A 26,872-nucleotide genomic window follows, 5' to 3' on the forward strand; every position below is an offset into this window, starting at 1 on the left:
ACATGTGCCTCATATTTCCGTCCCTTAGGTGTAAAATCATTTTATAAATTCATGCTGCTCTGTGAATGGGTGCTAATGTTATTCTTCGTAGAGTGTAGCATAACTAAGCAAGAATATATTCAAAATCATCTTTAGAATGTTATTTATGAGTTTCGTTGATAAATTAGCGAAGGAAAGGTGCCTTGTTTGTGCAGGTATTAGGTCATCGGGGCAGGTATTTGTTTGTGTAGTCTGAACATGAAGGGTCAGGTCCATGTGTGACTTCACCCGAGACTTTGACTCCTTTCATTGTTGCGAACCTTGATGAACTGTGACGTTTCCATGGCAACAACACTTCACAAATTGGAGGATCACCCTGTGCAGAAACGGGGCGGCAGTAGAGATTTCATGCACAGGATCACTCCCTTGATATTCACTAAAGTGACTCCTGTAAAACACCGCCACACCACGCAATCCAAATGAACACAGCCCAGTGCGTTCAGAAACACACCGAGCCTCGGATTTGGACTACTGATTTTCTTTTCCTCACTGTCGTATGAAATATGAACTTAATAATGGTATATGGAATCCCTTGTATAAGGAGTGTTTGCTTATTATTACAGCTGACCATTACAGCATATGCTCTAGACAATGTGTAGTGACAGTATCATTTGGCATGATTCTGTTATCTAAACAAATGGATCATCAATGAATGGGAATAGGATTTTTAGGTCAGGGTGCACATTATAGATTATACATCACTGTCATTCTCTGACCCAGCACAGACTATTCATAGTAAGACTACTTTTTTCTATCAGTTTCTAAACTCCAGATCAAGGATCAAATGATGCAACCACGCTGTCACAGTGCTGGAGGGGAGGAAATGTCACTGATCATATATGGCTCTGTAGTGAATTATTCAGAAGGGTAAAAATAGAAAGTGTGAAACCTCCGATTGAGAGTTAGATGGGCCCGACTACGAGAAAGCCTGGCGTAGCATTGCCCCCTAGTGGCTGAGTTAGTTAATACAGTCCGTTTGTATGTGAATTTTACTTTTAGATCATTTGAATAAGCAAGAGATTTTTTTTCTAAATATTTAATTGCTAGCCTGTTGGAAATTAATATTATAGTGATCAAAGACAGTTATAAACAGTATGAAACGTTTTCCAAGATATTAAAAAAACAAGTTTGAATATAACTGTACAATTTAGCAGATATGCAAGGTGAGAGACAACTTAATCTGTTATATACAAGTATATATGAGTCCAGGTTTCTTAAATATTACAGAATGTCATGACTGAAAAACAATAGGAAAAATGGCACTATGGTGCAGTTATTTATAAAGGATAATGTTTATTTTTCTTTAATAAACTGTACAAAAAATGCAGTGATTATTTTTAAAGTGTCTTGCTCCAGCTTCATATCTCAAATGAGAAACATCCATCACTAAACAGCTGAGATGCATGATGGATGGCACATTAGAGGCGTTATCCTGTCTTACACAGAGGGCATGTCTGTTTAATCTACTGTAAGGGAGATTAAGATGGAGACCAAGTTTTAATAACAACCTCCATCAGTCCTCCAAGTAATCTATTATTCAACACGTAGCATTACAGGAGAACTTGGTGACACCATTTTTATGGCTGTGTATGTGTGTTATTGCCTTTCATTAAGCCAGTCACCTTTATGACAATGTTACACTTCATTTATTATAATTCATTCTTAATAATCCTGACAATGAGAGGTTATACTTTGATTAGAGGCATCAAATCAACCTTCAGCTCTTCCTTGAAGTCAGAGTAACTCACATTAATCTGTGTTTGTTTGTTCTGTGTGTGCAAAGTATGCAGTTTGTTGCATGGGGCTTTGAATTTAAATTATATTCAAGTCAGTCATACACCATATAGTGTTTGTTCATCATCTACTCCACATCAAACCAGAAAGACATGCTGGACTCACCCTTTACACAGCATGTTCAAGAGTTGAAGTGCAACAATGTGTGTGTGTGTGTGTGTGTGTGTGTGCTTTATTTGGGAGTTTAACTGACTTTGTTTCACAAGCAATCATTTAAAGCATTTATTTGTTATGTGCACAAGACACCAGACAAACGATGGGCTTGATTTGTTCTCACAGTAAAGGTACAAGATTCCCAACTTCACTGGGAAAATTTGGAGTTGGGTTGAATTGTGCACCAGTGAGGTTGTTGTATTAAAGCGTGAAGTGAAACAAGCAGGAGGCAGATTAAAAAAAGCAAGATTTATTAAGGGCAAATCCACGATCGTCGTTATTATAGTTCAAAGTCAGTTTACCAATTTTCAGAGTATTAAATGACATGTTAAACAGAAAACAATGAAGAACAAGCGTTAAAAGATCACCACTGAGACGCACACATAGGCACACAAAGACCTGCAAGCTAGAACTGAACTTGATGTTTTAAATACACAGACTAACAAGGAAACAAACTAGAAACAGGTGAGTAAAATGACGAGGAGCAGAGAACTGAACTAGGAGGCATGAAAAGTGAAACCAAAACAACAACAGCACATGACGAAAACAATGACATGACTGACAGCTGGGGGAGGAGGCATACAGGACAAACTGTACAAAAGTGCTGTAGTCTTTACACGGTTCATTTGATGAGTGTAAAACAGTTTTTTTTTTTTTTGTTTGTTTGCTATTCAAACCTCAGTTGCATCATTTGAAATCCATGATGATGGAGCACAGAGTGAAAGACAACCAACTAAACAAAAAAAGTTATTTTCCAGTTCTGCAACTCGGTATATTTTCAAACTTTTTTTGTCCTCTCTGAAAGTTTCTTTTTGGTTTTTAGTTACTGTGGTAAAACATGCTGCCTTTTAAAGGCAGACATGGCAGAATTTTACCTTAATGTCATGCAACTTCAAAAATTATGGGTATAGGTAAAAGTATAGATATGAGTATCGATATGAGTACAGATACGAGTATAAATATATGGGCAGGGCATCATATGACCATGCTCCAATTAAGTGCTCCAAATAAGTGCACGTTCTATGGACATTTCTTCTAAACTGTAGTTTGTTTTTAAAAGAACAGTACAACTGTATAACAAACCATCTGTGTGAGAATTATCAGAATTACCTGAATTATGTTTCATGTACATTATCATTTGAAGGGGAGTTAATTTACTAAGCACCTTTAATCTCACTCAATGACTAGGTGAAATTTTCCAACTTTTAAATATAATTTATTTTAATATATAATATATAATATATTTTATAATATAATATATTTTAATCAGGTCTTATCTGTAGGTAGAGATGAAGAGGGAAGTCATGTGGGATGGGATGAAATCATACACGAACTGCTAGAGAGGAAGGAGAGGTAGAGGTGTTTTTTTCCACTCACTACACCAGAATTCTTCAGGATTTTTAATTACACTTTATATTAAAAGCATATCCACAGGTTTGTGAAAAGCTTTCTTTCGTTTCTATGCAGTAGAATACATCCTGCTACTGTATCTCATAGAATCTTCCAGCAACTCATATAGAGAAAATGAGAAAGTGAGTTTCCTACCCCCTTGTTACAGCCTCCTCCGAGTGAGAACTGAAACCTAGGAGATTCACACATAATTACCTTGGTTTCTCTCCGTTATTTTGTTTAGCATTACAAGATGCTATCAGTCAGGATGTTGAAAAAGAAACCGAGAGCACAATGAAGAGAGATCCTATTTCATCAAGTCAGAGATGCCCAGCTGAGCATTTTCAATAAGTGCATGGAAGAGTCCCTTGATGCAGTAGGCATTTATACAAAAAAGCTGCAGAATTCTTTATTACAAAAGCTGTCAGGGCTCCTGTTTATGTTGAATCTTGCGCTTTTTCACTGGATCTATGATAAATTATGGACAACTATCAATCAACAAACAACAAACGTGGTTTAAGAGTGTTAAGACACAACACATTACATCTAAACACTTCCTGCTTTATAAGCACTCGTGGCAGGGCTCAGAACACAGCCGTGATGGTCCGCTACTAAGCCTTCGGGAAGAGCTCCACAGACAATGCCAACACAGGACAGCCTTGCTATATTGGCATGGAGACAATGGTGGGCAGTTGTCCTATGGGCGGTGGGTTGTACTTTTCAACTCGCATAAGCCGACGCAGTATGTCATCCCTGTCCCTGGGCCAGCTGAAGATGTGTGTGTTCTGGAGCCAGGAGGGCACGTGGCACTGGTGACGACAGAGGGTCTGTTAGATCAACACTGAAAACTGATCATTAACACAGCTAATACACTCCACGTGTCAGCAGTGAAACACACAGAAAACTCTCCTAATGATTAGAGTGGTAAGGTGAACAACTATAGCCCAGAGGAGGATTCCAGACCGATCTCTGTCCTGAGCATCTGACATCTGTTGGAGATGTGAACCTTTTCTCCCTTTCATCAGTAGCTGATAGCAGAAATACACGTGATCTAGATTCTTGTACGGTCAAGTAATCACATGTGCAGTGTACTGTACTGTTTCTTTATAAAATATTAAATAAACCTTACTTTTTTGGCCCCAGGAAACAGTACAGGAACAAATCTGAAATTCTTGCACCCATTTTGAATAAATTCATTCTGTAACTGAAATCAAAAGACAATGTATTTTTAACAGAAGCTGAGATGTTCTTTTATGTGTTTTAGAATAACCAACACATCAGGGAGAAACAGCACACCTGTCTGTGGATGTACACAGTGTTGAGTGTTTCATCATTTTCCATGTATAACGAGGCTCTGGTGACAATCTCATAGTATTTTGGACTGATGATGATAATAATCAGATAGTCTTTCTGAGAGAAAAAGATCACAGATATGAGACGTTCCAGGAGAACAGCAAACCTACTTTTCGGTTTGGTTTCAGATCAGACAAACTTAAAACCCCATTTTTGTTTTAAACCAAACTATGGCAACAATATCTTACTTCCATGCAAATGCATGTGTACTACATTTAATATGTCTGATTACAGGTTCAGGAATCATATTTCTCATATGTAAAGTGGCATCCTACACAGTAGATGATGGTTGGGTAAATTCAAGGACATAATGTTAAATACCACATATCCCACAATGCTGGCTGTACAGTGAGCAACCATGACAACGGTGTCCCAAAAGAAACCCCGTACCTCAGTAATGTACCTCTCCATGAAGTCAATCTTACTTATACTCCTGAACTGTTGTTCAAACATGTCGATCTAGAAACAAGAAGCACACTCAGGACTCTGTGGACCAGCAGAAGTCACTCAATCTAAGTTTATTTTCTTCTCTTGTAATAATTACAATTAGGACTTGAGGGCAGGAAGCCAGTCTGTGGTCAGTATTTAAGAGATGTCTAGCCAGCCTCAAAGATTCAAACTGAATTCTGCTGAACTGGAGCGCTGTGTGTTCTCATCAGAACGAGCCTCCTCTGCACACAGCAATGTTAACTCCCTCAGACTCACACTGGGAAACACAACTCTGTACACTTACGTGTGTGTAGAAGCCATTGTGTCTCAGCAGTGCCACAAAATTGATGACCTCTTTAACATGTTTATCACAGTCTGCTTCATAAGTGACAAACACTTTGCCTGTGGTAGAAGACGTTGGATGGAATACAACAGAAACCACACAATAATGCATACAAAACTGCAGTAGATTACTGTAAATTACTAATATGTGTGTGAAATTATATAGTATATATGGTGTTAGAAGAAAATGATGCAAGAATATGTACTGACTGAAAATGACAGTTAGGCTAATGTCACACACAGCTGTACAAACACTATTGCACTAAAGACATGTTCATGATCCTGTTGTACTTTATAGAAACATCAAATAAAATAAAAACACACTAAAACCAATATTAAACCAATATTAAACCAATAAAACCAATCAGCTCAGCTAACCATTCTAAGGTACAATTCCAATGGTAACTTTCATATGCCCTAAACTGTGATCTCAACACTGAAATGTAGTGCAATGCAATTTCAAAACTCCTCTGGAAGAAGGTGTTTAGAAACTGGTCAATTAGCACTTCTTAACAAATGAACGAATGAATGAATGCTACTCACGTTGCTTCAGGGAGAGAGGTGTTGTGCTTGGAACACTCTTTTGCCCAGGGTGAAATGTGTCCCTGTTATCAGAGGGGATCACACAAAACAATCAGGAAGGAAACAACACAGGCACAGAAATGTTCCACTAAGTGGTTTAATCTCCTCTTACACCAAAATCTGTTCCTGAGTGACATGTTTTTATACTCAAAACCAAAGAAAATATTACCTGTGAATAAATTCTTGATCTGACTGTTTGCTGTTCTTGGGACCTGAGAAAGACACAGAGGGATACAGAGAGAAAGTGTGTGAGATAGACAGCGAGGGAGGAGTTCAGGCTTACAGACACATCATATGCAGTATAGCTGACACCTGCCCACAGTGGGCACGTAGGACACGAACCAGAGAGCTTCCATGATTACAAAGATGATCAGATGTGGAAATCAATGACATGGACAAAAGACCATGATACCAATAAACACTAAGATATTCCACTACTTTAATCTCAAATAAAATAACAGAAATCAACTCATTCAAATAAAAAATGAATCAAGTTTTGAAATGGGAGACAGTAAACATTCAAGTGCTCAAAGAAGAAGAAAAATGTTCAGACTGAATTGTAGAAGCACACAGTAGGAGAATCAGGGGCCAAGCGCAGTGAAAGCTAAGCACAGTCTTGAAGGCCACATTTACATTTCTGTGAAGGTTCAGCAACCTCAAGAGACTTTAGAGGCAGACAGAAATTTGGCATGAAATCAGATGAAGAACTTCCTGTCCTAACTTATCAGATATTCTATACTCTGGTGCCAAAATCAGTAAATGTGCTAATTCTGTAAAGAACATCCCCTCATGTGGAGTGTCATCATGGCTCCGCAGCCTGTATGACCTCTGATACCAGCAGCCTTTTACTACCACACAGTCTTGCACACTGTTACACATACAATGTCTTCGGCATCTGGACGCAGTCCGAATAAAAGGAGACTTTGGTGGGTATTGCGCACTAACACTTGTGCCAGAGGATACAAACATTAAAATTGAAATTAAAAGAGAATAGAGAGGGCAGAAGAAACAAGAAGTAAGAACACAAAGACTGTGAAGGGTGATGTATCACAGTGTGCCGAGCTTACAAATCTGTTTAGGGTTCTGACACGCTGTTGTCAGCAATGAGACATGTACCACTGTAAACACAGTGTAAGAGCAAAGCACAACGCAGTCCACAGCCCTTACCCAACCATGGTTTATGGTTGGAGCTCTTGTGTTCATTTGCGATGCTGTAGTAATTGTATTATTGGGGTTATTTTCTTAGGTATCCGTTACCCATTTACATTACTTTAGTGTTGTTTATGACATTATTACGTTTCAGAGAAAGTCACATTATATTTCACAAATTTGAAAGGAGTTGAAAATATCTATACACCTGTGAGAGAACAAAATGAATAATTAGAAACCAAGAACTTGCCTCTACTTCCTAATTCATGCAAATGCTTTGCAGAATATTTATTTACATTTATTTACATTACCCTTAACTGAGGATAGTGAAAATAACCTGTCCAGGCACCTCACATATAAATCAAAAACACATTGTATGTGACAAGAGTCACGGCACTTACATGAAGAAGAGCTTGGAACGTGATAGGACATGGCATGTGCATTCCCCCAGTGAGAGTCACGTTGGTCCGATCCACCACATGATGGCCCATAGTAGCATGAACATGTGTCCAGGTAGAAACCATGCTGGGCTAAAGTTGTAGGGATGGAGTGCAGAGAGTGGGGTTGCTCCAAACTGCTCACACCTGGACTGTTCCTCTCCAACAAAGAAGAGGAGCGGACTTCACTCCAGTCTGTGCGGTAATCTCCCGACACTAGGCAGGACGGATTGCTGCCCCTGGAGTATCCCCCCACGAAGCTGCTGTATGAGCCGGGCTGTAGCCAGTCCTTACTGCGGGGCTCCTGGGTGCTGAAACAACCCTCCACCTGGCTGGGGAAGGGGGTCTGAGGACTGTACCCTGACGGGAGGCCCAGGGGAGGCTGGTAGGGGATGTAGCTGGACTGGCCATCACTACTTATGCTGCTGCAGGAGTCGCCATGAGCAACCATTCTGCCGTGAGACGACTTGTTCCTAGGCAACGAGCAGTCAGCTGGAGGTCCAATGCTGCTTGCTTCAGGGCCCGGCCTGGAGTGTGGGAGGGTCTCCTCAGTGTCACTTTTACTCATTCTCTTTTCTTCCTCCTCTTCGACGTTGAATGATGGAAAATTGCAGCTAAGGGATTGAGAAATGTTCCTGAGGACTGACAAAAAATAGCTTCCGCATAATCGCATCATGTAATTAAATGTCTAAAAGAAAGGTCATCCATGTAAAACATGCTTCTAGTATTGAGTTAAAGTTTCAGTTTCTTCTGAACCCCATCCCATGTGTTAACTTGATGACAATGAATTGGTGGTGTAGTAAATGGTAAAGATGTTATAAGGCTTAAAATGTTTACCAGTTGTCACAGTGAGACTACATTAGTGCATTAGCAGCAGTGCAACACTCTCTCCTAAAAATAAGCAGATCTTAATCCAGAGGGAATAAACTGACTCTACCTATGAGAAGTAAAGGAGTAGTGCAGACTCTTCAACATCGTTCTGTGGATAACAAATGGGCTGACTTCATCTCAAGGCCTTCGTGTGTACAGAGACCTACAAGTAAATACCCATATTTATACATGACATGCATATCCATATAGCTTTCTAAAATAGAGATGTAAAGTATTTAATTTTTTTTATCGCAATGAAGAATTTTGCAACACTGGTATCACATAATGCTGCAGTTAGAAAATAAACACTTTTCCTTCTTTAAACTGCGAAGCACATCGACCACACGTGTAGCATTTATTAATAAACGTTCAGTAATATGAAGATTCTCCAGAAGAGTGACCTGTTAGCACCCCAGTGGGACACAAATGAGTGTGCTGCTTTGCATAGATAAAGCCGTGTCCTTCTTTCTCTGTGCATCCTGACCAATATCGGATGTTATTGTTTGGTTTTGACGAATTAAAATTCGTCAAAAAAAATCGTTAGTTGTGTTATGTTTGTTTTTCATTTTGGTTATGCAAACTTTAGCAAACGTTGTATTTGTTACAAACTTTATATTTGTAATAATGCACACATTTTAAACTGTTTATATTAAGTGTTAATTGGCAGAAAGCATTTACAGGGCGTTAATGAAAACTGATGAGTGAGTTGGATAAGGAGGGGATTTTTCTACCAATGTTTAGCACTATTTGTCGTGTGCAATATAATTTCTACAGATTAAGCGGAATTTGCGTTTAGTACCGTGGAAACCCAACTGACTGAGATGATAGACGCAGTCACTATCACAGTTCTTTAGGGCCAGAGATCTGCTGGTACCCTGAACCCCACTCTGAATACCAGTTCCAACACCTGTAAGAACTGGGAAACACCCAGTGAAGCCGCTTTCGGACTTGAAGAGGAAAATAATCTTTACTTCTTAACTCTTTACTTCTTTATTCCCACGAAACCGTAACATTACGAATCATAATGTTTAACACAAAACCAGATAAGCCTATGTTATTTGAGAGCATGATGAAACCTGTGCGAATAAAGTCTGAATAAAATCACACTTAGACAAACGGGCAAGAAAATCTGACCAATTCACCTAGATGTCTCTAAGCAATCCGTAATGAAATCGTTTGTTTCTCTGGACTACACTTGCCCTATAACTTTACCTAAACTGGATAAAACAGTGGATAAAACTTACATTTGTTTTCCAAACGCCAAACCTTTGTGGAATAATCCACGACGACGCTTGGACCAATATTAAAGGTAAGATGTTTCGTACGAATATAGAGCAGCACGTGTCGGCCTCGTCAAGTTTCACTAACTCAGTTCAGTCGGTCCGCCTACTTTCTCAAGCAGAAAGTCCCCAAGCACTGGTGACTGTACATGTACGTAGAAACCGGAGTTTTTCCACACTGTAGTTGAATGCATTATCTTCCTTTTTTGTTCCGGATGTAAATTTACGAAACATGAATTAATGACTTATGAATGAAAACTTGACAGGTGGTATACATGAGATACATGAGAATTATATTATAGCATATTATATATATATATATATATATATATATATATATATATATATATATATATATATATATATATATATATATATATATATACTGCTCAAAAAAATAAAGGGAACACTAAAATAACATCCTAGATCTCAATTAATAAAATGTTTTGAAATCTTTAATTTCTACCTGTTGTCTGTTCTATTTGCACAAGAGCAGATGATGAAATTGATTCACAATCAGTTTTGCTTCCTATCTGAACATGAAGTGTGGATGACTTGAAGTTACATTATATATATATACACATATATACACACACATACATACACGCACACACACACTCACATTTTACATCTTAAGCTTCTGGACATTAAGGATGACTGAAGGGAAACGCAGTCATGGGGAGATTGATGACAGGATACGGTGGAAATGCTGATGTGCATTTACAAGTGACAGTTTTGAGGTTGGAACATTTTGAGCATTTACAAGTCCGGAAATAAAAGTAAGATATTTTTTCTCCCTTGATAGCAATCACAGTAGTCACTGTATATGTCCAAACAGCACAGATGATACAAATTGCAAATTTGCGCAGTGTTTCATAATTAAGTAATAGAAAATACACGTACCACTTTATAATCTAATCTTTAAAACGATTTAACAACTAGACAGTAACAATGTCTATTATGTCGATTAAGGTTTTTCGACACACTTCAGTGAAGTTAAGGATGCTGTAGAGAGAACAGAGTTCATTCGTCATGTTGTCAGGACAACCTTAGGAAGTGAACATCTTGGCAAAAGACCAAGAGTAAAGGTAGGGGCACTCCACTGTCGTACGTGTGTCTCCCTGGGTATTCACACCTATACTTTTTTTTTTTTTTTTTTACACGGCTGTCTCAGGCATAAAAGTATGCAAAAAGGTCTGTAAATGAAATACATTATGAATAATAATACAAAGAATGATCAGAGCAGACAATCACTCAATATAAATAGAAAAAAATCAGATCCTTTAAATTGATATATATTTTTTTATTATTATTTCCACTTATATTACAAAGTCAATGTGTCATGTAATGTAGAAAATCATAGGAGATGTTGTACAAGACAGACAGGGAAATATTATTACAAAAAGTAGGAAATAAACAGTCATATTACTTTAAATGATGGATATATTTAGAAGCACTGACTTTGCCTTGTTTAGCAAAGCAAGACTCCAACCATTTCTTCTTTACAAGGAGTGTCTGAGAATACTGGCACATCAAATCCTTTAATTCCTAAAATGACAGCATGAACAAATGGACTGGTCATACCTACACCTTGGTGAATCGTTTTTACCTACCACAATGAAGATGACCCATCAGTTCCCTTGACTGTGTGGCTTCGTATGAAGTACCTGTGTATGAACTGGACTTTCCACCTCCGCCACAATGTGAGTGACCCGTGAGCTCATGATGTCCTCTTCGTCGCCGTCATACGTACAGGGTTGTTAAGGATAAAGTCAGTCACGTGAAACGCCGTTTGAGGACAAGTCCCCAATTTGATCCACAAAGGCATTTTGACAGGAACACAAGCTTGAATCCACACTGGTATTTTTCGTGATGCGTTTGTGCTACATTATGCTGGACTCTCCCAGCTCAGTCCAGATCTGATGTGCTAGAGGGCATATCGGTCATTTACCACAGGTGCCAATCATGCCGAGAGCAGCCTGCTAACTGCTTGGTGTAGATACACTTTTGCCTTCAGCACACAGTCAGTCACCACGGACTTTCTGCTGGATCTAGCTCACCAATTTGGAACCAATAAATAGGGACCGGCTCATTTTCAGCTTCACCCTGCATCTCACAGCTTTTAAAATCCTTCTCAAGCAGTGCCCACAACAGCCTTAAAAATAGGAGCAGTGACCTAAAAACAACTTAAAAAATGAAAGACCCCTAGGAGTTCTGCTATGATAGTTGATGCGCAGTTTCACAAATGCCCTTGCCAAGACCTCAAGAACTGGTATTCTAATTTAAACCTACATTAGACTTAGATAGTACAAAATGAAAGAAAACCGTTTGCCGTCATGTTTAGCACTGCAGACATAAAAGGATATGTGAGAAGATAGCGTGCAAGTCTTTTTCTCTCTGTGGCAGCCACGTTGTAGAAGAACACACGGACCCCTCTCATGAAGTCAGCCAACCCAGGAGCTTCTCCGCTCTGAGGAGATCTTCCAGCAACCTCTGGAGACTCAGCTTTCTCCCCAGCATCACCAGGACTGAGTGAGCTTGAGGGACCAGGACGGTCTACTGCTGAAGGTGCTGGTCCCGAGGCTGATGTGCATGGATTTGTGGAAGAGGTTGTCGCTGAAGAGTGTGAGGTTTTTCGCCTGTAGTAGTATCTAACAATGTTGTTAAGGATATGCTAAGCTTACTGGGGTTACGATTACCAACACACAATAAACAATATGTTTTTAACATTCAGAAACATTCAGTTTATAAACACGTGTCCCAAAAGAATCATCCAGCAGGTTGTCTTCATTAATGTGACCTACAGAGGTTCATCAGGATACATGAAAGTAGGGATGCCTCGTGAGGCGAGGTATTTACGGATCAGCCTTTCAGTGCCATACCAGTTGAAGCCTTTGGTGGAATGACCAATTCGAGGGAGATGGACGCTAGCTGTTGGCGAACAATAACATTGCATTGTTGCATAAAACAAGTTGAAATCAACAAGTACTGTTTCTCATTTGCCATTCACCCACACTGGGTTCTGTACTTCTAAAAAGGTGAAAGTAGAAAACAGAGAGGGAGGACTTCAAAAACACGCCTCTTCGTCAGAAAGGTGCCAATTCGTAGCAGCTGGCATGTTGTTCACGTTCAGTGATGCTTATCTCACGTTAGTGATTCATTAGTTCATTTCTCCACTTGGAGCTTTGAGCTTCAGCTTTGATTCTGGGGTTGATTATTTTTTTGTTCTCGTCTTGACCTGAAATCTGAAAAATCCTGTTTTGTTCTCATTATAAGACCACGGTAGTGTGATGCTCATTAGATGGCATCTCAAGCTCATTTATAGAGAGGGAAGTGCTTATTTGTTTAAGGGTGACTTCATGCAGACCTGATTATGAACACCATTTCAGAGAGTATTAAAATAATCCCTGTCCATAGATGCAGTACTGCTACTGCAAAGATAACATAAAACCTTAAGAACAAAAAAGAAATAAGTGCACTCTACTTGCACAACTGAAGGACCTCTGTCCAAAAAGTCCTGTTTTCTCTGGAAACTTTGTGTACAATTTTTATATCTCTACGTACACTGCAGTTAGTTACTTACCTCAAATCTTCTCCATATATGTGTGTGTATACACACACACACACACACACACACACACACACACACACACACACACACACACACACACATTTACTGAATGCAATTTTCCTTGCAGGGCAGAGATTAGTACCAGCAGAGCGTCAACCGTATGCTGGCTGAAACAGAGTGGCCTTTGTGGTTCTCCACCTCCCCTGGTAGGGAGGGCACAGGGAGGTGCTGGTGTAACCAAGGACATGGGTTTGATTTCCAAGCAGCACAAGTACTGTCATAGTCATAAATATGTAAGTTGTTCTGGATAATACTGTCTACCAAACGCAGGAAATGTAAAAGGTACCTTTCTTTTGCTTGGCAGCTCTGTAGACCTTCCGAAGGCCCTCCTCCAAGGAGGTGAGGCGAATGCCTGACAGGTTGTTAGCTTTATCTCTCTGCTGGGCAACAATGAGTGCCAGCTATAGCAACAAGAAACAACAGGCTGTGAGACTGGAATACATTCAGTGATATTTTAGGTTGATCCTAAGACTTTTTTTTTTTCCTACTGAAGGACATAAAAACAAGGAACGGACAGAGAGACTAGCACATTCCTGTGAAAAGAAAAGAGAGCGAGGGAGCTACATTGTCATTCATGCCGTAGGGTACAGAAAATAAACACAGTGCGAGTGGCTGAGTGTGAAGTACAGGGACAGAGTGATGTGAGGCTGACTCACGTAGTCCTGTCCACCCAATCTCGACTGTCTGTCGTCAATGGGGAACAGCAGCACACTCCCAAGTTCTAAGTCTACAAAGGAGTAAAGGCCATTAAAAAATCATGAATAAAAAAAAGCTACCAAACACTTGGTAACACAAGAGCTGGCCTGGCTGCTGATTGGCTCAGGCACGTCCCCACCGTCCATGTCCCCCGCTAGTTCATACTGCTTCTTCGCTTCATCTGTTCGGACCTCGAGAGCTGTGAACAGCCCTCCTCGTCCCCAGCGTCCAGAGTCATCTACGCACACAGATGCAGAAAATAGCTCAAGAATTGATGTTTTTTATGATGGAGTAATTGAAAGGGTCTCCTACCCAATGGCTTAATGTTGTTCAGCCTCCACTGATGAATCATTATGATGATGAGAACATTACAAAGCCATTAAACGCAGAGTAATAAATGCATACCAACGCAATGAACGATAATGGCGTCTTCTCGCTCGGCCTGAGGGTGGGTGACATCACCGAGTACATAGTGAATGGCGGTGTGCTCGGAGTCTGTTGACGTCACACTGCCATCATCATCTTCATCATCCACGTCCTCACCCTCGCTATCAGCGGAGGGCAAGCACGGGGATTTATACCTGCATGAGGCCCACCATGCCATTCTGCCACACACACACACACACACACACACACACACACACACACACACACAAACACAAACACACACACACACACACACACACACAGCACTTTAAGACCCAAATACTGAAATCCTTTTGTGCTCTGATGTTCATGCTTCTATTTCTACACCATGCCACTTTCAGTCATAGAGGGACTTCATAATAGAGGTTGAGCTGCAAAAACGATTGGACTTAAAGAAATGCTTCACGCAAACAAAGCGCTTCTTTAACCAGGGTTAGCGGCTTCATACTTCTTCTTGTATTTTTGTTCTTCCCGTTGTCTTCTCTTCTCTTCCTGTAGCTTGGCTCTCTTTGCAGCAGCTTCCTGTCTCTTCTCACGCCTCTGCTCCAGCTCAGCCTCCGTCAGAGGCCTTTTTCTCCTCGCCGGAGTTGCTAGGGGCCCAGACAATAGACCCTACGGACCAACGAGTGTGTTAGTGAACATTCTGGAACATTCTGTTATCACCAATCAAGCACCTGCTAATATCCAAAACTTAATGTTGCTGTAAGTGGTTTCTTTTAAGAACCTTTGCCTGCACCATCTTTATATCCAGATACTGTGGGTGTGTATCTATGGCTGGGCTTTGTAATCAGCAACTAAAACATCTGTATTAAACGAACAGGAAATGTCTCTACCGGAGGACAATCCTGCTTGGTCGTCAATTATTTTGTGGGTGGACACAGCACAAAGGGCGGGCGGGCTAAGCTTGAGGTCTGTGTGTCCTTCAAATGAAGGTCTTAAAAGGCTTGAATGGAGATCACAGGACTGAAGGAACAGGGTGTGTGCCTTTGTCGGCTAAGCCTGGTGGAAGTTAGAGTTGAAATTGTTTAAAGCAGCTTTACGGTAAGTGTTAATAAACAGAACAGTGAATGCTGGATAAAGTGTGAACTCATAGTGTCAAAAATGTGTATGTTCACATTTATAAAAATGCGTTTATATTTCACATGATTTTAATATTACATATCTAACCCGAGGTTCTGAATGTGGAAGTTCAGAACTCCTGCCAGTTTATCATTCCTGCAGCGCTGCGTGGGAGTATCAATCATTCATTCATTCATTCATTCATTCATTGCGTGGGAGTAGACCGGGCGGGTGACGTACCCCTGCTCTGTGACGTAGCGTGCGGCTCTCTTTCCCAGCATCCTCCAGCTGAGCTAACTGCCCCTCCAGCAGCAGCTCAAACGTGCTCTGGTCCTCAGTGCTGGGGTCTTTGGAATAGTCCTTGCCCTCAAAGTAGTACATATGGTCTAAGAAAGGGAAGAAAAAACCCCCAGGAAGAAACAAGGTTGGACAGACTGCTCATTTAGTATTGTACGTTACTGAACATGGGAGAAATGGACTTCCTACTCTGTCCCTGCTCGTCACGCTCGTCTTCCCTGCTGGACGCCGCGTGCTCTTCGTCCGTCAACCAGCGGCCGCCCCGAGACTGACCCAGGATCAGCTCCAGGTCCACATCCTGAACAGAGCTCTCCTCCGTCGACAGCAGCTTGTCCACCCCGAACTTCAGAATCTCACTCAACTGCAGGCACAGCGGTACGCGCAGATGGAGGAGCGATGGTCAGGAGAGGGGGAGGTGATCTCACAGGATGCACAGGAGCGAGGGGGGTGGGCTGGTGAGGGGGGGGGGGGGGGGGGGGTGGTGAGAGCGGGGAGACGCACCTGCATGGCCGTGGCCGCTGGCCCCTGGGGCTGCTCCAGTAGAGAGAAGCGCCCCTCTTCAATCACCGTGCTGGTGAGGCGCAGTTTCATCACGGCGCGGGAGTACACGATCTCCTCCACCGTGTCCCTGCCCAGGAGCCGGATCACTTTCACGGCCCTGCAGAGGGTGGAGTGTGACCACGCGTGCTGATGTGAAACCCCATGTGAACTAGGCGCAATATTTCTGCACTGTAACAAAGCTGAGACTATTATCATTTTTATTTAACGTGCGTGAGATGCAAGTTAGTGTGACCTTTTTAAAATACAAATAAATTCATTTATTAAAAAGAAAACCCATGCAGTAAAGATGAATAATTAAGTCCAGATGAGGGCCTTAGTAAATGGAAGCAACAACATTAAAGACATTTTCCGAAAGCATTTACAAGCTGATGAACATAATGAACCAGAATATTACAAAAAGGCAGAAAACTGGACCGTGAGAATCAGCGCTAGCTCGGTCAGGGGAGCAGTTTGCATTATATACTTCATCACACACTTGGCTTCCCATCAGCAGTAAACACCACATTAATGCAACACACCATTAGAACAGTTTCTCAACATGCTAATCCAGAAGTACCTTGTCTGTCCAATCCGGTGAGCCCGAGCTGCCGCCTGTAGGTCGTTCTGCGGATTGAAATCACTATCCATGAAAATCACAGTGTCTGCTGCAGTCAGGTTCATTCCGACCCCACCTGTCCAATACACAATAGCGGGCCAGGGAACAAGAGCACCACATGAGACCTGGGAAAGGCCGGTGCTAGGACCCTTTACACAGTCGCTACCGTAAGGACATGAGAAACATTAGCATGTGTTCACCCTATCATGTGTGAGGAGTTGACGCTTATAAAAATGCACATCACATTTACAAAATGCAAATCACTAAAACCTATTTAGAATCTTGTGCAATTTTCCAAAGTTAATCTCAGGTGAAGAGTCAAGTATCCAATCTCTTATAATTAAAATAGCAATTTTCTCCTCTAATTTAGTCATAGTCAGCAGCACAAAGCCCTATATCATATACCAGCAGCGATTTGTAAAGACTAAAAACCCATGCCCTGCATGACAGATGCAGACAAAGACACTCCAAACTGGCTTACTGATATTCCTATCAGCCTCCTCGATAAAAAAAAAGACCAGCGCTTCCCCCTGGGCTTTTGGTACCATGCGCTGGTGAGAAGACAGACAGGAAGCAGTGGGAAGAGTGATAGACACAGCCTTCCTGTCTGAGAAGTGCCTGTCCTGCTCTAATGGCCAATAAAGTGAGCTGGGTGTGAAGAAAATGAGAACACATTTTACTCAGGAGAATGTCATACCCCACAGAGTAGCATTTCCACTGAAATGGAAATCAAAACAAAATCTAACCACAGTATTTCAGATTTTGGTTTGTTATCTAAGGAAAAAATGAAAAATGTTATTTTAATTTTAACCCACTGAGAAAATTCTAAATGCTAAATTTTGGGTTGTTTGAGAGAACTGACTAATCTCAAATATTCATGTTTGATGTTCAAAAAAACCAAAGCCAAATAATATTTATTATTATTATTATAAACCTCCGCCTCCCCACTTGTGAATTGTGCACCAGTCAGATGTCATGGCACCCTTTAAGAATCCACGAACCCACCTGCTTTGGTGCTGAGGAGGAAGATGAAAACATCTTTGGTGCTGAAGTTCTTGATGGCCAGATTGCGCTCCTCCCCGCGCACGGAGCCATCCAGCCGCTCATAACTGTAACCTGCAGGAGTGGGAGGCCACAGTGATCATGCGTCAGAGCACACGGCCTGTGTATGCGTACACAGTAGCAAACACAGGATGTGAGAGTCAAACCGCATCTAGATCACACAACACTAGCAAGAACATGTATTATATGGCTGCAAAGATGTTCAATGTAATGTAACAAAAACTAACAAACTTCATTTTTAAACTAATGCAAAATGCTTTGTAAGGTACTTCAAAGTAAGGCTCTCTGTAGCAAATGCAGAAACACATGAATTAAAACTGTCAAGATGAAATAAACCCTATACAATTTTCTGGGAAATTAATGTTGAGAACAAACAACTATGACTGACTTCTCATTTTATTGACTTTGATCAAAATGAATAAACATGCTCATTGTTTAAGCCTTTCTGTTAATCCTGAATTCTGTGAAGTGTCAGCCAAAAATGTTTCCACAGGCGTAGCAGCTCAGGCAGAACACTTTGCTACCGTAAAAAAAACCTCCATGGACTGCTGTTGTAGCCTTGGGCATTCTACCATCTCATTGTCACTTGCCCCCACAAAACCCTGTTAAATTTTGGTACAAATTTTGGTAAATCCTAGGTACATTTTGTTTATCAGAATAAGAGTGTCACCTTTTATACCTAGGGGGAATTTTCCTCATTTGTTGTGGTTGTTACATTCTTTCCGCGGCCTGTGGATCAGACACAGCTCTTTTGCTGAACAGGTTACCAGAGGGAAGCACGAACACACTGTCCCTCAAGGGAAAGCTTGTCTGGTTCAGACATCCACTCTTTCAAAACATTGCATGCCACCCTGCTTTCTGTGCAATCGAAGGCAGGTTTGATCACTGTCTAGCTCATTTTCTAAATACCAAAATGCAAAAAACTACGATCTGCCATATCTGTGGTTGGAGCAGTAAAGAAATGGATGAAGAGGTCTAGGTATAGGTCTAGGTCTAGACTACAGTTCAGCCAGAAAATTATAGTTTCTTTGAGCGTGCAAATAGCAATCTGGAGGAGCATACTGACAGTGATATACCACATTAGCTGTATTTTGACAGGAACCTCAAATACAACGTCAAACCGTGGTTTACTGCTAAAATCAGATAGCTGCATTGAGCTAACCCATAAGCAGAAGTCCAACAGAAGTAAAGATGACACCACGTACATCCAGACGAAGAACACATTTGCTTTTAGTGTATTTGGTAGATACAGTTATCTTCCAAATGAATCAATATGGCAGTATGTGTGCTCTGTGAGAATGGAAGCCATGCCCACAGAGGTTAGCACCTTTCTCTGCGTACTCTACCAGGTGATCTGCAGACATGAGATCACAACAGCCAGAAGGAACCACTTCTATAAACTGTAAACAAAGATTCAACCCCAGTCTGCAAGACATCAGCAGGTATGAAAAAAGAAGCCAGATAATGGGATGTCAGGTAGCTAAAGAGCTGCATGCATGTTACTGCAGGTTGGAAAAGGTCAGGCTCAGATGTCAAACTTGTACCCCATACAGGAGTCCAACTACCAGCACCTGCTCGTTGTATGCCGACTTTACCTGCACGTACAGTCTGTGAACAGGATGTGGGGCCAAAAAAAGAGGCTTTTCTTCCTTCTGTTTGAAAGACCAACCAGCACCTTCATGCAGATATTCAACAGATAACGGGAGCTGTTTAAAGTTCCTTCCTGCACCCCCTGCTGCTCTCATCACTGTACAACTGCATGTTCAGAGAGCCCTGGGTCACCGTCCTGAAGCCTGCACATGACACTGGAGTCGCGTCTCATCTAAGACCGTGACGAGGCTGCATGTTGGCTGGTCGCGTGGAGTTAGAACACCCTGAAGAAGAACACACTCAAAACGGTGGACTTCACGAGGAGCACCTCACTGACATCCCCCCACCATACCATGGCAGCTGTGGTGACCAGGTTTCTGGGAACTATGGTCACCAGAGACCTGAAGTGGGACACCAGTATTAACTCCATAAAAGCCCAGACGAGGAGACACTTCCTAGAAGCTCAACTTCCTCCACGAATTGCTGCACGGCAACCACAGAATCAGTCATCAGCATCTCTATAACAAGTTCCGCAGCTTTGCTACTAAACATGACCTTGACAAACTACAGCACATCCTGAGATCTGCGGAAAAGACCCATCATCCTGACCCGTTCACCAGCAGACCTATGAAGTTGCAAAGAAAATCAATGCTGATCCTTCATCACTCTTAATTCCATCCTGGAGAGAGGCCCTTCAGTCTTATGAGTGTCAAAACTACCAGACTAAAAGATAGAAGAGAAATCTCTCTTCCACCATGCCATTATTCTCATTAAACTGAATATACTTCAAGTGTTTTTCTATGCTAATACCACTCTGCACTACTGTTTTAATTATATGTCTGTTATCATATACAATATTATATGTTCACCCTTTTCATATTTATGGATTTTTATATTCCTTTTCTCTATATATTTGTATGCATGCAAGTGTATGTATGCACATCCACATGTGAATGTTTCAAAGAGTTATGAACTTATGCTTATATGATTGTAAATTCTGCTGTGCACTACGCACTACTGTACAGCCAAAGACAAATTTCCTGTGTCTGCAATAATACTTTGCTAATAAAGTCTGATACTGATACTTTTAGTAAAGCAATATTTTATAAAATGCTTCTAAAATTCAAATTAAATACATGTACTCCAACTAAAATTCTACTTTTTCAAGTTGACTTTATGAACTCTTAAGTGGTTTTCAATGACTTCCTGCCAATACACTTTTGACAACTGAAAATGCTCACTATGTCACTGAAGCTGCGTAGAGGAGAAAGGTGCGTATTCACCCCACACATAGTGAGTGTGGTAGTGACTTTGGTTTGAGAGCTAAATAATTCTCCAAGGTTCATGGTCACAACATTTGAAAACTACAACCAAATATCACCACCATCTTTGCAAGCTATTTTGAAGTTCTGCCAGAAGCAGAAAAAAAAATGTTAAGCGTCGGGATTTAACGAAATATTACTGGACGTTTGACCCTGATAGCCTGAGGAAGCTTGCCAGGAAAATGGGATAATGGCCTCCTTCAAACAGCAGGAGATTTTAAACTGAAATTGGCAGCTTCTCCCAGGAAGCTAAAACCGGGTCAGAATTGGATTTTCCAGCAGCACAATGATCATAAGCATCTCTCCAAATCTGCACAAAATCTGTGATTACAGAGTCGGGCCTTTGCCATGACCTCTCAGACCTGTTCTGCCCACTGAAACCCTGTGGTTGAGAGGAAGCAGACGGTCCATAAGTAGAGACCGACATCTCTGCACAGTCTCCTGTGTGGGCCAATATGGTCTCAGACACTCTAATCTGTGATCCACCACTTCATCGAACATTGCAGTAGAAGACTTAATGCTGTTATTATGGCAAAATAAGGGTGCATGTTACCCTACACGTGAAGGGTGCATGTTACCTTACACGTGAAGGGCGCATGTTACCTTACACGTGAAGGGCGCATGTTACCTTACACGTCAAGGGCGCATGTTACCTTACACGTCAAGGGCGCATGTTACCTTACACGTGAAGGGCGCATGTTACCTTACACGTCAAGGGCGCATGTTACCTTACACGTCAAGGGCGCATGTTACCCTACACGTCAAGGGCGCATGTTACTTTACACGTGAAGGGTGCATGTTACTTTACATGTGAAGGGTGCATGTTACTTTACATGTGAAGGGTGTCATGTTACCCTACAAGTGAAGAGTGTGTGTTACTTTACATGTGAAGGGTGCATGTTAGTTAACATGTGAAGGGTGCATGTTAGTTAACATGTGAAGGGTGCATGTTAGTTAACATGTGAAGGGTGCATGTTAGTTAACACGTGAAGGGTGCATGTTAGTTTACACGTGAAGGGTGCATGTTACTTTACATGTGGAGTATTTTCTCATTTCTTAGCTATGGCATCATTTTGAAGGTTTGTATGTCATTTTAAGCAAAGAACAAATTGCTAAACAATAAATGTAGCATGTTATTCTCATTTTAGTGCTCCTTTCATACAGCAGGGGCCTGTGTTTAATAGCAGAACTGCACATCTGCTGTGTAAGTGAGTCTATGCTGCAAAGGTTGTTACCTCTATATTCCAAGTAGTCTTGCATAATGTCCAACATTCTGGTCATTTGAGAGAACAGCAGAACACGGTGCCCCCTGGAGTCAAACATACACAAATAAGGATTCAAGCTCCGTTCACCTCTGCTTCTCCTCTTCTGCTAGGTTCATGATATAGAGATTGTCAAGCCAAACTCAGGCGTGTGAAGTGTACCCTTCCAACAGATGTGCAAGCATGGTGTCCAGTAGAGACAGCTTTCCACTGGCCTCCACCAAGTGCTCTCCTATCTCAAATGGCTCAGGCTCCACACCTTAGAGAGAGAGTGAGAGAAAACGTGTGATTGTCGGAGAGGGAGAGAGTGAGTCAGAGAGAAGAAGGCAGAGAGAAAGAGAAAAAGGGATAGAGTCAGAGAGAACGAGTGTGTGTGTGTGTGTGTGTGTGTCAGTCTGACAGGAGCAGGAGCCAGAGAGGGAGAAAACAGCACTCAGGTTAAAGAGGTGAGGAGGTCCAGGTGTTACAGATGGGCAGATACATTATGAAGAGATGAGCCTGAGTCTCTAGAGATGAACTTGTCAATACACCCAGGACCTTGTCTGCAAAGCAGAGACCCGTTGGACTATTGACTTCTCTTTGTAGATGGGTCTTATTTGAATGACAGCAAAGCTAAGGCTGTAGATAAGACACACTTGTTTGATGAACTACTAATCTGCCCATTTGTTCAGGCAGTGATGGTGCTGCTATACATATTAACAACATTTTTATTATAAAAGAATATAAAAAACAGAAATATTTAGGCAAAGAGATGCACTTGTCAGTTATTACCGTCGAACAGGTAGGGGTGGTTGACACACTTCCGTAGCTGCATTAAAATGTTCAGAAGGCGGGTCTTATTGGTCTGATCGCTTCCAAATGCATCTAAAACCAGGAAGACATTTAAAAGCATTTGTGTAGCATGTGCACCGCACACGCATTTGTGTAGCATGTGCACCGAACACGCATTTGTGCATGCAATGCACATTTAACCTGCCCATTAAGATAAGGAACCCCGTTGTTCACACTTCCGGTTTTCCTCAAATGTACTTTAGCCTCACCCAGGTCTTTCATCAGAATGGCCTTGTAGTATTTCTTCTGCAGGGCAGACATTCCATGATAAACCAGCAGCTCCGTCTTCTTGGGCAGGTCGGCCGCCACCTCTGTCTTGACTCTGCGTAGCAGGAAGGGCTGGAGCACCTGGTGGAGTTCCTCAGCTGTAGGCACGCCAGCACGAGTAACGTGGACAAACACGATCACAGTGAAGCGTTCACATTAAACTGCCATTAACAAACCATTTTGATTCTGATTGCAAAGACAAGTCTGAGAGTGAGTATAACACATGAAGACTGATCAGTGGGCTCAGGACATTCATACCTTGTTTGACAAAAGTGCAACTATGTGGTTGGACTAAGATCATAACCATTATAATGATTCATAAATGAACCTTCTCAAATTATCACCAAACAAATTAAAGTGACCCTAAACAGTACGGCTGTTTGAAAAGGATGCACATAATAGGAGGGTTAATAATAATAATAATAATAATAATAATAATAATAATAATAATAATAATAATAATAATGAATAAACATGTTGTTAATCTGGTAGGGTTATTGCTGCTTTGCTTTGCTGGTTTGGTTGGTTGCTGGATGAGGGACCATCTTACAGCCAATTTAATAAGTAGAATCTCTGAACAAATGAAACGCCGATGTACACATGGGAAGCTTTGCATGAGTGACTTTAGGAACATACTGCACCTAGAGCGTGTTGAGCCTGCACTTCTGCATAGGCCCTGACAAAGTCCTCTGTGGCCTCACTTGGGAAAATACTGGGCTGGATGAAGCTGAGGAGGGAGTAGACCTCCTGAAGATTATTCTGGATAGGAGTTCCTGTTAACAAAAGTCTGAAGCCCACAGAGAACTAGGAGAGAATGGGAGAGAGGGAGAGAGAAATGCACTATAGAAATAATATAGAAATACAGCAATAAAGAAGTAAAGGTTTCAATGAATGCAGCTTACCTCTGAAAGGGTCTGGTAAAGGAGTGAGTTCTGGTTTTTCAGTCTGTGAGCCTCATCTACAACCAGAATTTTCCATTTCCTCCTAAAGGGGGAAAGGACAGTTATTGATTCATAAAACAACATGATCTATTTATGTACTTGAAAAGTAACAAAAAAAAGGTAACAATCACCTTTTGAGTATTTTTGCATCTTTTAGGCATATCTACAGAAAAAAAGAAAAAAATAATGGGCTACTTGGCATTTTATATGAAATATATAAATATATAAACTAGTGCTGTCAATTCCAGGTGCCACGATTAAAAGTCCTCACCAGGATTTTGCTCAAGCTTGCTAGATTTTCTAATTAGCAATCCAGGTAAAATTAGTGGAATCAACACAATCCAGGAAGCCTGAGCAAAATCCTGGTGAGGACTTTTAATCGCGGCACCTGGAATTGACAGCACTAATATAAACAGATATTGTGATGACAATTTGATGTTTACACTCAGCAACTAGCGGTGCCTTAAGTTTGCATTCTGACCTCATAAGTGGTTAGTAAGATGTGGAAATGTGTGTCTTCCAACATTCTTGTCTGTAGTTCCGCCCTCCTGTCCTTATCTCCAGTGTAACACAGCACAGACAGACCAGGGCTGAAGCTAGAGAGAGCCAGGCACATGATACACATTCTCAGAGCCTTCATACTATCAGCATCTAGTGGCAGGTATGAAACGTACAGTTTTCTTGGGAGAATGCATTTTACACTTTGACACATACTGCATTATGTATGACATAATGTAGTTAAAGAGTAAGGTGTATTTTGAGCATTTCATCTGCGCTGCGGAAATCACCGTCTGTCTGAACACAAAACAAACACATGTAAATCTAACAAAAGGCCAACAGAATGCCATGCATTACCGCTCCAACTCTCCTCTCCAATTCTCCATGACCGATAGTGGACAAAGAACCAGAAAGGGGCCTTTCATACCGAGATAACCACGAGCATACACCAGCAAGGAGATGGTCTGCAGCACAGGAAAACACGTATTCTATATACAACAATTCTGATACATCACTGCAGCTTAAGTGTCGGAGGAAATTATTGTTATATTGTTATTTGATAAAGGAAAATGTTATTGCATGTTGTTGTTTACATATGCAGTATAAATAAATGAATAAACCCCAGTGTGTGTGTCACTGCTGACCTGGCAGGTCTTGCCTAAACCCATTTCATCACCAAGGATGCATCCTTCCAGATTGCTCAGGCAGTCAGCCAGCCACCGCACTCCATGCAACTGGTAGGGTCGCAGCTGAATTCCTGATATAGGAAACAGAACATATGCATGTTTGCTGGTTTTGCCAAAAGCCCACCCAAAATTCTTGAAGAAAAGCTACTGAAAAAAGAAATAAAGCAACACAAAATGTCTGCTGTATTCAGAAAATATTTACCACCAAATATTGCATAGTAGCAATGTAATTTTTTAAGCTCAGCTTTGAGTGCACCCTGTACGTTTCTGGGCTTACATGTTGTTCATAAAACTACATAGGAGATTTTTCAACCTCATCTGAAATGGAAAGCTGATTTTAAATGGACACAAAAAAGTGTCCTGAACACGACACCGGTCAGCAATTGAGATTATGTCATTAAGGATTTCCTGACAGATGAAATGCAAAGAGTGAGTGGTCAACTAAACTGGTACTGCAAGAGAAGATATCCAAAATGGTCATGTCCAAAATGAGTGACAGGAAATCCATGTATTTACAGAAACAGATGTACAGGAATCTGTGACCATCGAATTATGCTACAGCAGAACTGTTGCACCATATGGTGCTCATGTGTGCAAAAATGTAAGATTAGTTTAACAAACAACGGTTTCTTACTAAGTTACGTGAAATTATATTTAACCTTCTAAAATGTTTGATTGTGTCTGCAAGCATAATTGTCATGTGATTTAGACCTATGTAATGTTTTACATGAACTGAGTTCTGTGACTGCAGCACCAGCAGCACACAGGTGACCATCTCTGATGTCTGTGCTGCTGGCTCTGTTTTGTCCCAGATATAAATACATTTGTGCAAATTAATGTTAAAGGATGCTACATCACATGTAAATATTTGATGTTTATCTGATTTATTAATTATTAAGTATAATGATTAAGTTACAGTGGGGTCTCATATTCCGATGACCGCACATGGGTACTCAATCATTTGCTTCCTTACAGCTGCATGTTTAAATCTGTTAATCCAATAGTGTAGGTCAAATGTTTAACAAGTTAACTTGATGTTCAGTCCAGTCACACAATTCGGTGGTCGCAGATTTCGGCGCCAGCTAGCAAGTTAGCCACCTAGCAGGCTAAGACAAACAGACCTTCCAGTCCCCACGTTTTCAGGTCTTTTTCGAGTAATTCCGACTTGTCTGTGTCCAGTTTCCTACTTTTGATCGCTTGAAGAAACCTTGACATTTTTGTTTCCTAAAATTCCAACTGCTCTAATTATATTAAAAAACCTGAAGTTGCATGTGAAGAACTTTGTTTATTGGACACCACACGCGCTTATTTCCGGAAATGGACCTGAAATT

General features: G+C 41.1%; 2 protein-coding genes across 4 annotated transcripts; both read right to left on the bottom strand.

Annotated features, from left to right (window-relative positions):
- Window positions 1–2,220: 2,220 nt before the first annotated feature.
- traf3ip2l (TRAF3 interacting protein 2-like) lies at window positions 2,221–9,934 on the bottom strand. 3 transcript variants are annotated; one of them, XM_077014757.1, is made up of 10 exons: window positions 9,782–9,934; window positions 8,605–8,700; window positions 7,632–8,281; window positions 6,251–6,293; window positions 6,043–6,104; window positions 5,462–5,559; window positions 5,119–5,187; window positions 4,672–4,785; window positions 4,505–4,579; window positions 2,221–4,184 (listed from the first exon to the last, which is right to left on the bottom strand). In XM_077014757.1, the coding sequence occupies exons 2-10, from the start codon at window positions 8,640–8,642 to the stop codon at window positions 4,038–4,040; spliced, it is 1,296 nt and encodes a 431-aa protein (XP_076870872.1). In that variant the 5' UTR covers window positions 8,643–8,700; window positions 9,782–9,934; the 3' UTR covers window positions 2,221–4,037. The 3 variants fall into 3 exon arrangements, with proteins under 3 accessions (XP_076870872.1, XP_076870873.1, XP_076870874.1); XM_077014758.1 differs by lacking the exon at window positions 9,782–9,934 and adding an exon at window positions 8,939–9,030; XM_077014759.1 differs by lacking the exon at window positions 9,782–9,934 and having other exon boundaries at window positions 7,632–8,309.
- A 1,165-nt stretch (window positions 9,935–11,099) lies between these two features.
- Window positions 11,100–26,850, bottom strand: chd1l (chromodomain helicase DNA binding protein 1-like). The gene is made up of 25 exons (XM_077014760.1): window positions 26,663–26,850; window positions 25,500–25,612; window positions 25,213–25,319; window positions 24,839–24,953; window positions 24,489–24,520; window positions 24,319–24,400; window positions 24,058–24,220; window positions 23,359–23,514; window positions 23,090–23,182; window positions 22,481–22,577; window positions 22,292–22,365; window positions 18,088–18,198; window positions 17,044–17,158; window positions 16,428–16,584; window positions 16,116–16,287; window positions 15,870–16,015; window positions 15,019–15,182; window positions 14,550–14,749; window positions 14,284–14,382; window positions 14,105–14,175; window positions 13,735–13,849; window positions 12,640–12,748; window positions 12,184–12,468; window positions 11,485–11,566; window positions 11,100–11,365 (listed from the first exon to the last, which is right to left on the bottom strand). Exons 1-25 carry the CDS (start codon window positions 26,754–26,756, stop codon window positions 11,243–11,245), a joined length of 3,075 nt encoding a protein of 1,024 aa, XP_076870875.1. The 5' UTR covers window positions 26,757–26,850; the 3' UTR covers window positions 11,100–11,242.
- Between the last annotated feature and the right edge of the window lie 22 nt (window positions 26,851–26,872).

This window comes from Brachyhypopomus gauderio, chromosome 8, assembly GCF_052324685.1.
Source record: "Brachyhypopomus gauderio isolate BG-103 chromosome 8, BGAUD_0.2, whole genome shotgun sequence".
In the NCBI taxonomy this organism is placed as follows: Eukaryota; Metazoa; Chordata; class Actinopteri; order Gymnotiformes; family Hypopomidae; genus Brachyhypopomus; species Brachyhypopomus gauderio.

Coding starts and splice junctions, on each gene's coding strand:
- traf3ip2l (XM_077014757.1), bottom strand. CDS start 8,642: ATGTTGAAGAGTCTGCACTACTCCTTTACTTCTCATAG. Junction 8,282..8,604: donor TACTCCTTTACTTCTCATAG/GTAGAGTCAGTT, acceptor TCAATCCCTTAG/CTGCAATTTTCCATCATTCA. Junction 5,188..5,461: donor ACAATGGCTTCTACACACAC/GTAAGTGTACAG, acceptor TCTTGTTTCTAG/ATCGACATGTTTGAACAACA.
- chd1l (XM_077014760.1), bottom strand. CDS start 26,756: ATGTCAAGGTTTCTTCAAGCGATCAAAAGTAGGAAACTGGACACAGAC. Junction 23,515..24,057: donor GCAGGCTCAACACGCTCTAG/GTGCAGTATGTT, acceptor GCGTGCCTACAG/CTGAGGAACTCCACCAGGTG. Junction 18,199..22,291: donor AGACTACTTGGAATATAGAG/GTAACAACCTTT, acceptor CCACTCCTGCAG/GTTACAGTTATGAGCGGCTG.